Raw genomic sequence first — 12,980 nt, 5'->3', positions numbered from 1 at the left:
CACACTTCCACTGCATACACAGAATTTAACCCAAGTAAATAATGGTCTTACATTACAGCCAAAGGTTCCATAATTTATATAAAGAATTTCCATGGACACCATCAGTCAACTAATTGCTGTTTGTTGCAGTGGTCTGATTAAGGCGGCAGTACCATCTATATCAAAATATAGGATAAGATGGAGCCTGTAGCTCCTTTTAATTTCGTTTTTCCAGGCTTCAGGCATATGGACAAATCTGTATACACTTTGTACACAAATCAGCTGTACACTTGTACTGGACCTCCATGTTTTGTGTCTATTCTGTGACAAAGTACAGGGCTGAAAGTGAATGCACAGGGAAAGGTATTTTGCATTTAAATATAAAGATCATCTAATTTCTCTCCTACTATGCAAGGCTAAAAGAAGCTTCAAAGAAAACAGAAGAACAGAAAACACAGCGAGATGAGAACACTTTGGAGATTGCAGAGATCTTTGTAAGGCTGCTTACTACGTTGCTCACTTTATCTTTGCAATCCAAGACACAGAACCCTAAAAGAGAGATTAGGACATAAAATCCAGGACAAATATGGAACCAAGATCCAAACACAATGCAGCCAGGTAGGTCAGGGACCTCTACTGAATTCAACGTTAAGTCCTAGGCACCCAATCAAACCCTACACAGAAAAAAAATATATAGATATTGGGAGTTTTTATGAAATTACAATAAAGTCACCACAAGATGTTTGAAATCCTGGCTGCCCCAAAATGACATATAGCAAATGGTTTTATAAGGTGCATATATGCATCCAAGAATCAGAATCTTTGCCTTTTATCTTATTGATTCTCTAACTTTAATGCACTGAGAAATTATGAAAATCTCTTATAAACTGCGGAGGTGTTCCCTTTTCTTTCAAACCATTCATTCAGTTAAACATCACTTACCCCCCAACTCCGCGTGTTCCAAGAATTACCAATCAATAACAACCACATAATGACAAATTACAGACAAATGTTTTTAGCCCTAAGTTGAAAAACAAACAAAACCCCTCATTACCTCATCTTCACTTTCTTTTTCTTCTGAAGAGTCATCTTTTTCCTTCTTCTCATCTTCTTCACTACTGGATTCATCCGACAAGATCTCTGGGCACTTGGTGCGTTTTGCTTTTCTTGTTGTTCCAGTGCTACTGCGTTCCTTTTTGCCACCTTTGCTTGGTGTTTTTTTGGACTTTGGCAATGGCTGAGAGACAGAGATCCAAGTAGGAATAAAAAAGTGAATTTAAAAAATATCCTTCAAATTACATGAAAGAACAGTAAACAAATATAGAGGTCTCTAAGTCTTGATAACAAAACCCAGGACTATTTTATGTACTACACTTAAGCCCTAACATTTTGCAGTAAGCAGAAATTCATTCCAGAGATGGAGCTGAGTAAAATGAAATTTCAGTCTAAGCCAAGCACCCCTTCCACTCCCCTAACCAAACAAACTTTCAAAGGTTGGGGGTTAGGGAAGGGAAGCAAGAAAGAACAATCTAGAAGGAACCTTTACCTACCTATGCCCTCCCAACTCATAAAAGCCAGCTTTTTCTTCTGATAACAAATTAGCTGACAACTCTTCAGAAGACTTAAAGGTAGGAATTCTGTCACGTCTTATGCAAAACTGCATTTTGTTGTCACTCAGTGCCGCTGTCCCTAAGATAACATGCAGACTCCTTGTTTACATCACCTACCAGTGTTTGCTGGGAATAAATTTAATTTCCTGAGCAACAGTCCAACTATTTAAGTATTGCTTTTAGATCGAAAATGGAAAGTCCAAGATTAGTAATAGAGTTTAGTAGTCTTGGCAGCTGAATCTAGCGTACTAGCATATACTAGTTAAAGCAAGTTTTCCTAGCCTTGCAACAAATTCCGTTTTGTGATGACCAAGTGCGATCACACTTGCCAACTTGTAGCACACCCACGTAACATCTGACAGCTTATTTTCCTGTCCTTTCATGTTTTATTTCCTTGCTCTGACACCTTTTTTTCTTCTTTTTCTTTCCTGCTCACATACTATGTCTCCTCCCCTCCATTCACCCACAAAGCAGAAGCTACTTAGGGTATTTGGGTATGGATATCTCTAATTGGCTTCATGTATTCACCTCACACACTTTTGTGAGCTAACAGTGTGTAACAGGTGCACTTATGTGTAAGCATATAGTCTAAGTCCTCACTGCATTATGGATGTCTGTAGAAGTAGAACTACTCTCTTTCAAGAAGCCATTGCTACTTCACCAAGTTAGAACAGTAACTCATCACCACTGGTAACAAGCAAATAAGAAGCAATACAGACAGCTGCATAACAGAGCTATAAAAGCAAGGATAACAACCTGCATCTCACCTTGCCTGAAGATTTTGGGTGCATTAAGAAGTTTAAGATTCTGGTTACCAGCTCACTATTAACTCCTGATCTTTCCAAGTCGAGAACTTCACAGATACTTTTCAACATTGCATTTCTAAATCTGGAGAGAAAAAAAAAGATTCAGTATCATATCCTAAACAATCAGTCAACATTTGACTGACAGAAGCTGCTATCTGGTTTGCATTTGCAACCTGACAATAGGCATGGATATATACACTTAACTATGTTTCCAGTCTTATCCATAGTTAAGCAAAGAACCACCACCATATTACATAAAGCAAAATAAAACAAAATTCCCAAATCCACGTGTGTAAAGTAGGATATATAAAAAAAAGTTATAAAATCTTAATAAAAAAATCTTCCCCAGAATCTCTCCTAATTTACCACACTGGAAAGAATCAATCTTGGAAAATAAATCCGGTGGGTACAAGACTTGAACTCAAAGGGGGCAGGGGGCCTCCCTTTTTTTTCTCTGGTTCCTTACCCCTTTATGGAAGTACCTCTGATGAAGATAGAAGGTTAAGAGAAACTCTGACATCCACCCCCTTTACTCCAAAAGGCTCTTAAACCAATTGTCCCACTTTATCATTTGTCCCACCGGTATTGAAAAAAGTGGAAAGAAAGAGTCAAATCCTGTGAGGGTATGACATCAGAACGCAAGCTTCATGAGAGTTTAAAAACAAAACAAAAAACCCCCTACTTATTCTACCTGTTACCTCCCTTTGCATGCTTATGCTTTCCTCTTCATTCATTTTGTATGATGCTGCCTGAAAAGTGGATTTCGTTGTCTGACCACTTTTCACAAGTTTAATAGCTATTCCTGGTAATCAACGTCAAAGGAAACTTATTTTTCATTGTTCATTTAAAAGTCAGTGCAACTATTTCATGGTGGCCTACAACTTCTCTAAAGTAGCATTTAATTTCAGACTGTCCCTTTAGACTTACAGACTTTCCAAGGGGCAGAACAACTTTGTTCTCCCATGTTTTAGGGCATGGGAACAGAAAATCCTAACTGGTTTGGTGCATCTCCCTGCCTCAAAGTATAGTTCATCTATCATCCTTCCAACAATGAACTAAAATCTTTCAATCATTTTTCTAGACAAGGTTATAAAAAAATCTGTACAATCTTAACATGCATAAGGCCTTCCTGTTTAGCTTTTGGGGATACACTGAATACTTGTAAGGTATTCCTGCAAAATCAAAAGTCAGTCTCTTGCATTTTAAGAGACAATAATACTATAGAGTTAAAACTCACCTAACTTGTTAATGGATTTAAAAACTACATAGCATCAAAGTTAGTTTCAGACTTTCAAGACCTTGTATACCGAATTAAGGATTTTATGGTTCTGTTGCTGCTTTAACTAAAATTCCTTATGACTTATCTTACACATGGCATTTGTCCTTGTATTTTAACTTAAGTTAGAACGGGTATATATAAAGAATAAGTACCACTCCCCAAATCCTTTCATATTTTTAATGCTTTGAAGGTACATCTGCAGGTAACAGCAAACATAATGTACCAAGTATTAAAATGCAGTTCAAGTGTGGAATAAACACGTGCACACAAGTTTTGAGTCAGTAGCTTCCATAGCAAGTAGTTTCGACTTACAAAATCCATGAACTCTAATCCACACAGCAACCTCAAACCTCATTCTTTGTAGTTTATAACCTGAGCAGTAAGATTCTGCAAAATAAATTTTGTCCTTTGTTTATCTTGTTCAATGCTGTTAAAACATGATGACATGCAAGTGTACAGTGTGGGCAGAAATCAACCACGCAGTCAGAGTAAATTAATAATCTAATCAGCAGTGTTTCGTACATAGCTATGAACAGCAGCAGAACTTGCCACAGTAACACAAGTACACAGCGCCTAGTACCTTGATGTAAGAGTGACAATGCAACCAGTTTTCAGAATATTTGCTGAAGACTGAAGGGTAACAAAACATAACCAGCAGTTCTTTCATATTGAAAATATGAAAAAAATGTGCAAAAATACCTTGTCACCTTTTGCAGATAAGGGGAAACATTATCCCATTAAATCAGTGGGAAGTGGTCAAAACTCCCATCCTGAGAAAGTTTGTCTTGTAGATTCATGTGTATTTGACAAAGCCTACTCCTAGAAAACTGCGTATCTGAGGAAGATTTGCAAATTCCAGATTCTGGAAGCCTTTCTACTATCAACAAACTGTCACTAAAAAAACCAATTTAGAATCAATTGTGTAGAAGTTATTAGCTCTTTCATGCAAGAGCATTTTTAAACCCTTTCAGTCCAGTCAAAACCAAGCTGCAGCAGCTTCTCCTGCTAACAGAGAAGCAGCTTATGTGGGGAGACAGTAAAAAAAAAAAGTAAAATTGTTAGACTAGTTGCTAGAGCAATTTTAGGAATAAGACTGTACATTTAACATACAGTAAGCAGAAGTGGCTTTGATTGTGAAGGAGGTTTTGAGGCATAGAAGGATGCAAGTTTGCACCATGAATAGAGCACGATATATTCACAACACTATGCTTGCCCTGGAGAAATAACATCTTCCTCTCACTTGGCAGAAGAATCTGATAGTTAGCATGCAACAGTTAAAGCCAGGACTGTAGGAATTGTGAATAAAGTGTTCACAATTTAACTCTTTTTAACACATTTCAAGTTGTCTTAAGAGACCAATTTGTGTGATTAAAATGAGCTCAGAAACAGATCATAGAACTCCAGGAAACAGCCACTCAGCTTAAAGTTTAAATTTAATCTGAAGTAAAATTTTGAAAATAAAAGGAGTGTATAGCATGAGTCAAGCTATGTTAAGTAGCAATAAATCTCATTACTTTTTTAACATTTCTTCCTTCTTTTTGTATTGGTCACTTCCTTTTTCAAACGGGAACCCGCTGAACTGACCCACATTCTTCTTTAGGGAAGCAACCTAGAACAGAACACACAGATTACTTTCCGTTGCAAGTAGCTTAAAAGATTTCATCCAATTACATTTGTTAACTTTTCATACAATAAAAATCTGTTCTAGCATTTAGCTTTCTGTTGACAAAAAGTTATACCCTTTAAGTTATAACCTACATGGATTATGCCTTTATTTATCTCATGACAGCATAGCTACAACGAAGTTCTTGTCATCTTGATACTTTTAATTCCTTCTAATAACTTGCTAGGTAAAATCACCTGCAGTTTCAAGCTTGTTTAGAACGTACTGCATGATTATTTACAGGTTTACACAACTATGTTCATATGAAGCCTGTTGCATGCTTTGTATCATGTGATTTGTTATAGAATAGTGAATTTTATTTTTACTATATAATCTGCTAAAGCACATTTGCTTTACTTGCTTTTCTAAAGTCTTACACAGGATCATGATTGTACTTTTGAACCTTTTCTTTAGCATGATCGATTTTTGCATTTATATACCACCCAGTTTACAACTTTTGCCATTATACCTGCAGTCTGAACAGGGTTGAACTTTCATTGCAACAGCCCTTATAATGGGAAAATTGCTCCCATCAAGATCCCAAATATATTCTTTGTTTTTGCTCCATCTCCTTTTACAAAAATAAAAGTTAAAAACCATCCCCAAATCTTTCGTTCTTCTGAATTCTTTTTAACACTATCAAGAATAATTTGAACTCACTTTCTATAGTTCTACAAATTTTATTCCTGGTCTTTCTCCATTAGTTTATAATTTTACCAAAGCTAAGCTCCTTTTCCAAAGAGAATTACCTTTGTCCAGCACCTAGAGAAAATCTGCAGATGGTATTGGCATGTTTTATTAAAAATGTTAACTACGATCCAAAGCACATACAGAATGTGCATACAAGACAACATCTGATCTTCACTATATTAAACAGCATTCTGAGTTCCCTACAATTCTGATTAAGTATAGTTTTCGATGAAACCATATCAATATATATGTCCAAGCAAATAAACATATTGTCGTATCTTTGCACTCAAACCACTGGGACACTGCAGCAATCCAGCTGGACTTTCCAACAAGTCTATGTCCAAAAGACTAAATGTGGGAGGGCAGAGCAAAGTGGGGGTAGAATTGCAATCAAGTAAGTGGTGTAGGAGGGAAGGGCAAGAGCTTTATTTCAACAGCAGTTGTGTCTAGTTAGTATTATTTAGGAGTGTTAAGTATCAATTTACAATTACATCATTTGCACGTAATTATGAAACTGCGAATAGTTATGTGTCTATTAGTTTATTAGATTATTTATTATTGATCACTAAATCAATTATTAAAAACAGTATAATTGAGTTGTTAGTTTCTTAGTAATGTGTTGCATAATCAATAAACAATACAGTCTCTTAATCAGTTATGTCTCAGATCTGCAATCTAAAGTGGGAAAGATGGATTCTGAGGTAATGATATCCCAGTACCTCCACCCAAATACAGTAGAAAAGTATTACTAGTTTCATGAAGGGTAAATGGATGCAGTTTGACAACTTTCACAGTAAAGCCAGTTAAATCATAAAGTTACATGGTTCTGGTTTTGTACCTTTCCTATCCAACAATTAAATTCTACGTCAGGACAATCCAAAAGTTTGCAAAACTCTGTATGCACCGAATCAGAAATTCTCTAGTCTGGTTTATTGCCATACTGAAAAAACCAGCATAATTCACAGAAGTAAGTTTTAATGAATATATACTGTTCTTCTTCTGAATGCTGGAGGCAACAGATCTTTCTTTGCCATTTAAACAACCATTGCATTTGCAGCAGTGGTCTGAGATGTTACAGCTAGCATGCATCTGCACTAGTACTATTCAGTTTCTGGTTTCTGTGCTAGTTGTTCAAGTTTCCAAATACTCAAAGAGACTAAAACCAAATTCCCATAAATATGGTAAGTGTATTGAAATAGTAAAATTTAATATGCCTTATTTCCTCTACATCTGTTTTACCTCTATTAGCAAGGAAAATGGGTCATATTTACTCTGAAATCTAAGGCACAATCACTGATACATAAAGGGCTCCAAGAAAGACTTGCTATTATATTTTCTTTAAGTTTCATTCTTAAATACAAAAGTGAGCATACCAGTTTTTAACTAATATTTTAATTGTCTTAGATAAATGTGACAAAAATCACTATTAAGATTTTACATATAATGTAGTTTTACTTTCTACTGCTTTGTGCAAACTAAAGGAGAAAACAACTAGGTAAGTAGCAATGTATTAAAACCCAATACGTTTCAAACATAAAAGAAACAGAAGTACTAAGAGAAAACTATGTTGAACAAAATAACTACATGGAGTATTTTGACTATAATCCGCGTGTCAGCAGCTTTTAGCATCTCAACCATAAATTATTTCCAACTCATCCTCATAAGTTAAACTATCCCTCCCTCCCATTAAAAACAAACAAACAAACAAAAAAAATCTATATTCAAGCAGGCTTACAATTCACCTTTCCATAGGATTTTTACAGGGAGAGTAGTTTACAGGAGTTAGAAAAATTATGGGCTTGCTTAACTGGTCCTGCAATATTCATTTTTTTTAAGTAGTTTGTAATAAATCACACTTGAAATAGATCCACATGTGCAAACGTAAAAAACTATACTACAAACATTTTCACTATTCATGAGAACTAGTAGATATACAAGATTGATTTTAAATTCTTACAGTGCCTGGCCTGTTGTAGAGGAGTTTGTGCAGGTTCCTAAGTTCATCTGTCTTCTTTTTACTCAGAAAGAATTGTATCCTTTCAATTTCACAGAGTTTTTGTCCTTTTCCTGAAACAGTTAAAATTAATTATGCTATTCATCACATTCATAGTAACCTATGTTTGTCACTTCAAAACATCTAGTGGTTTTTAAAAGAGCAAAAAAGTTATTTCAGAATAGCATCAGACATTATAATAGGTCAAACATTAAGCAGGCCTTTTCCTATCAATCAGGCATCCTGACAGTCTCTTTATCTTCCTTACTTGATACTACCTAGACCAGGGTACATTTCTTTTTATTCTAGCTGCTTCTGCCTTTGTTAGTGGTGGCTAGGTACTGAAGATCCTATTCCAGGTAAGTTTAAACATTATAGAACTTTTATGATTTAAATTGATGCTACAGAATAAAAGAGGGTTTTCATATAATTAAATAGCCTTACTATTTAAAAATGGATCACAACTCTTAAGTTAGGTCTTATCTACAACAAATTAATAATTTGATCTTTTAAGAGGTTTCATTATCATTCCCAACAGTCAAAATTCTTACGTGAGAGTACAAGCTTACCTGGTGTAATTGTAAAAGGTTCCTTTTGCAATGAGGACACCTGCATGGTCAGTCGGTCTACCTTCTTCTTCTCCCTTTTTCCTTCAACAATGAGACTCTTTTCTGCAAAAGACAGCTTCCTTAAAAACAGTATTTTTCATTATACAAGCAGATTCAACTGTAATGACATGCAATACAACACTGAATCTTTGAAATTGCAAACCAAAAATGGATAATGATATAACCAGGTACTATGACACTTTCAAACCTTTGGCTAATAGGTCAACGGGATTCTATGGAGCTGTATATATATAACTAGGAGTCTAGTTCTTAACCACAATCCTGTACCCAACTTAACCCTGAAGACAAGACTGGACATTTCCTAAAGAGGACTTCACCCCACAATGGAGCACTATGCATTTTCAGAAACCCATCCTTCTCTCCCTTTCTGAGGTACAGAACTGACATTGTTTGTGTAGTCTCTTTCCGGGACGCTGCAGCCCCTACACGCACAGCTCCACTTGAGCTCTCTCAGGGAGAATACTACCCCCAGATGGGCAAAAGAAGAGTCCAGCATGCCTGCAGACATTTTCTTTTCCCACTACCGGACTGGAGGACCCACACATATCAGCAGGAGAGGCAGAAGCACAAGGACAGTGGGACTGTACTACACCTCCCAGGGCTACGGAGTGTGGCACTCTGCAGGGCACAATACGAGTGTCACAAATACTACAATAGTATTCCCAGTAATTCTGGTACTGCTTAGTAATGAATATGTTTAGATTGTTTTATGTATACATTGCACATCACTACTTTAATGATACCACATCTCCTGGTTTTGGCTGGGATAGAGTTAATTTTCTTTCTAGTAGCTGGTATAGAGTTGTGTTTTGGGTTCAGTATGAGAAGAATGTTGATAACATACTGATGTTTTCAGTTGTGGCTGGGCAGTGTTTATACTAAGTCAAGGATTTTTCAGCTTCTCATGCCCAGCCAGCGAGAAGGCTGGAGGGGCTCAAGAGGTTGGAAGGGGACACAGCCAGGGCAGCTGACCCAAACTGGCCAAAGGGGTATTCCATACCATGTGATGTCATGCCCAGTATATAAACTGGGGGGAGTTTGCCCAGGGGGTGGATTGCTACTTGGGAACTAACTGGGAATCAGTCAGCAAGTGGTGAGCAATTGCATTGTGCATCACTTGTTTTCTATATTCCAATTCTTTTATTATTATTATTATTGTCATTTTATTATTGTTATTATTATCATTGTTATTTTCTTCCTTTCTGTTCTCTTAAATTGTTCTTATCTCGACCTATGAGTTTTTCTTTTTTTCCCCCTGATTCTCTCCCCCATCCCACTGGGTGGGGGGAAAGTGAGTGAGCAGCTGCGTGGTGCTTAATTGCTGGCTGGGGTTAAACATGACACCATGTCAGAAGGAAAACCCAAAGCTTCACCTAAACACTTCATACTAAAATACTTGATCTCAAATCAAGCTATCCTTAGCGCTAAACAGATGGGCTATCCTGACTTTAACATCTGAAAGTAGCTTCAAAATCTGTATGGACATAATCAAAACTGGACACGTATCTGCTGAAAACAGAGCAAACCATACTCGTGTGTGCTCAATAAAGTTTTTTCTAAAAATCTAATTCTAATTACTCTATTGTTTCCCAAACAGCATAATCTCTTTTCTTTCTACTACCTTTTCTAAAGACAGACTTCAGCTCTTTTAAGAATCCAAGACCATCAGTGACTTGGTTTTCACTGTGCCATACTGCAGCTCTACTTCCATGGATGCTTTCATTTGCAAAACCAGTGCCTAGAGACTTCAGGACGGCAATTAACATTTTTGTATAGTAGTTCCTTCATCACACCTTGTATTCCTTGACTACCCTCTTCAATTACATGCCACAACATAAAATCTCTATTGCTTGCTCATCCTATGATATCGCCATGATTTTTATTGACAAAATTAGTGAGACAGAATATCCCTCCTCCAATATAATTAAATTCTGGTACCCAGTAATTTAGTTCACAGTAGTTAAGCAAAGACTTCTGTATTGTTTCAAAGCTACAGCACAGATTTCTCAAGTTTCTCTCTTTTGCAAACATGGATCGCTTCAGAGTGTTACTGGCAAAAAAGGATTCTCTTTTGGATATGCTTTTTTATACAAATAATTTGATAAAGGATGCCACCTCTTATAATCATCTAGAAGTTTATACAACACCACCACCACCACCCTAGCACAGGAATCCAGGATGCTGGCAATTCCTTCAATCTTTCCTGAGGAACACCATCATCGCTGTTTCTAGTGTTGTCTATTATAGTCTACTGGGAAGCGATTTATGACCTATGAGATAGATGTACCATGGAATCTCTTAAACAATAATTGTACAATTAGCTGAGGTCACAGGAGACTGCATTCAGTAAGCTTGGCATTTTTTAAAGGACAACTTATTCAGTGGAAAAACAAGTACCCTTTTCTTCCTCCTCCTCCTCCTCTTCTTCTTCATCTTCATCACTTTCCTCAGCTTTGTTTTCAGTTTCAGGTTTTTTCTCATCTGCTTTTTCAGACGACATTGTATCTTCTTTTGATGAAACAACAGAAGACATGGTGTATAGTTCTGTAAAAAGCAGTCAGGGAAACCATCATCAATATAGCATTATACATGAAAAACAGAGGATTCTTGCTTTTTAAAAAAATCTTCTTGTATGGTAGAATTAATGTCACAGTGCTCGTATTGTGATTATTCACATTCTTTAAGACACTAATGTATTTTGCATACACACAATACATAGTATTTTTCAGGAGGAATTGCCATCCATTCTGCAACTAGCCTGGTTAAAAAGAGTTTAAAAGGTTATAAATTCTTTCCACACACAAGCCTTCAAGCTTGCTTTGTGAAGCACTTGGAAACACCTGCTCAAAACAGTTGATGCTGCTATCTATTAAGAACTGTAATGTTTTAAGATATCACAATTTTAGTGCACCGTATTATAAACTGAGTAGTTATTTCTGATCATGGTTAACCATGCATACAAGTTTCCTAGTAAGTTAAACAAGCTACATATTTAGATGGGAAATAGGAACAGAAAAATGAAAAATAAAAGTTATGAGCAATTCGGAAAAAATTAACACTGCTTCCAGAATTCAAATAGTTGTGACATCTTAGGGCTTGAAAATGCTTTTTGGTTTTAATGTGCAGATCTACAACAAAAAAAAAGAATAAATGGTTCATACTTAGGATATTTAAGAGGAGTCTTTTCTTAGCATTTGAAGCGGCTTAAATGTTAGCTTCAAAATATCTCACTTTGGCAAGTACCATTTCCCTACTGACAGAGAATGTCTATCTAACAAAGGAAGATAGCCATATCTGTTCATTTCAGAAAAAGTCTAGCTTTCAAAATCTTTCACTGTTTACAGATTGGGAACAAAATACAGCTGCAGTTGTATAAGCCCTTGTGGAAAAAAAAATAATCACATGATTAACCACTTTCTTTTTCTGATATTAAAGCCAACATTATCTGCAAGAGGTCAGACTCAATAAACAAAATTAAATCAACTGCTTATATGCAACATTAGCAGGTGCCAGAGAACAGCAGCACTCCAAATGACAGAAAACACGAGTTACGTTACCAGGAGTCAGGGAAAAAAAGAAAGTTTACTCCTCTTTGATAAATCACTGGGGGAAAAAAAATTTTGCTCTCAGGGTATTACTACCAGTATTTCACTTGACACGGAAAAGTAGTCTGGCTTTTTCACGATACTACTCTCTGAATTTTACTTGTATGCACAAGTGAAAAAGCAAGCGAAGTACTAGAAGTTGTCTTTCCTTCCCCTTTCAGCGGGAGCAGAAGGGGAATAGGAAAGTAAGAGACTTTTTAGCTTTTCGACAACCAAGTCCGTGAGAACGACCTGCTTCGGGAAAAAGGGTACTGGGACCCACCTTTAGGAAGGCTGAAGCCGAGGGTATTTTCGGCCAGGAGAAATACCTCGCAAGCCGCCCCGAGGAGGGTACTGTGCACAACGGCACCTCCCACCCTCGCCCAGGACTTTTCCGACACGGACTCGCCACCTGTCCCCTTCCCGGCTTGCGAGCCGAAGGCCGGGGAAAGGGACGACGCCGGGTAGCGCCCGGAGGAGCCGGCGGCCAAGGAGAAGGGCGGCGGGGGCAGCGGCGAGCGCCGTCCCCCTCCCCGAACTACCAGGCGGCCAGACCGTTCCGCCCGCCTCCCGCCGCAGGGCAGGACGGAGCGCCCAGGAAACACCTCAGGCGGAAAACGCAGCCCGCCGCCCGGCGGAGGCCTGAGAGGGAAGGAGGGAGGGAAAGAAGGAGGGAGGCGGCCCCCCGCGGCCGCCGGTGGGTCGGCCGGCGACAAGCGCTCCCGGCACACGGCGTCCCCCCCCCCG

At 37.7% G+C, this 12,980-nt stretch overlaps 1 protein-coding gene across 3 annotated transcripts in view; it reads right to left on the bottom strand.

Moving 5' to 3' along the window:
- Positions 1-11,189, bottom strand: part of DEK (DEK proto-oncogene) — a 52,285-nt gene extending 41,096 nt beyond the window's left edge. For all 3 annotated transcript variants that reach the window (XR_774715.1, XR_774716.1, XM_010573164.1), the window contains exons 1-6: positions 11,047-11,189; positions 8,590-8,691; positions 7,985-8,094; positions 5,189-5,283; positions 2,357-2,477; positions 1,034-1,216 (exon numbers count right to left, since the gene is read on the bottom strand). Coding sequence is in view for 1 of the 3 variants with exons in the window: in XM_010573164.1 (XP_010571466.1) it covers positions 1,034-1,216; positions 2,357-2,477; positions 5,189-5,283; positions 7,985-8,094; positions 8,590-8,691; positions 11,047-11,182 (747 nt within the window). In the remaining 2 variants the exon portion in view is untranslated. The remainder of the gene's footprint in view (positions 1-1,033; positions 1,217-2,356; positions 2,478-5,188; positions 5,284-7,984; positions 8,095-8,589; positions 8,692-11,046) is intronic.
- Between the last annotated feature and the right edge of the window lie 1,791 nt (positions 11,190-12,980).

This window comes from Haliaeetus leucocephalus, unplaced genomic scaffold, assembly GCF_000737465.1.
Source record: "Haliaeetus leucocephalus isolate CR32 unplaced genomic scaffold, Haliaeetus_leucocephalus-4.0 Scaffold373, whole genome shotgun sequence".
NCBI classification, from domain to species: domain Eukaryota; kingdom Metazoa; phylum Chordata; class Aves; order Accipitriformes; family Accipitridae; genus Haliaeetus; species Haliaeetus leucocephalus.
The sequence above is the reverse complement of the archived record's forward strand: the minus strand, read 5'-3'. Positions and strand labels throughout refer to the sequence as shown.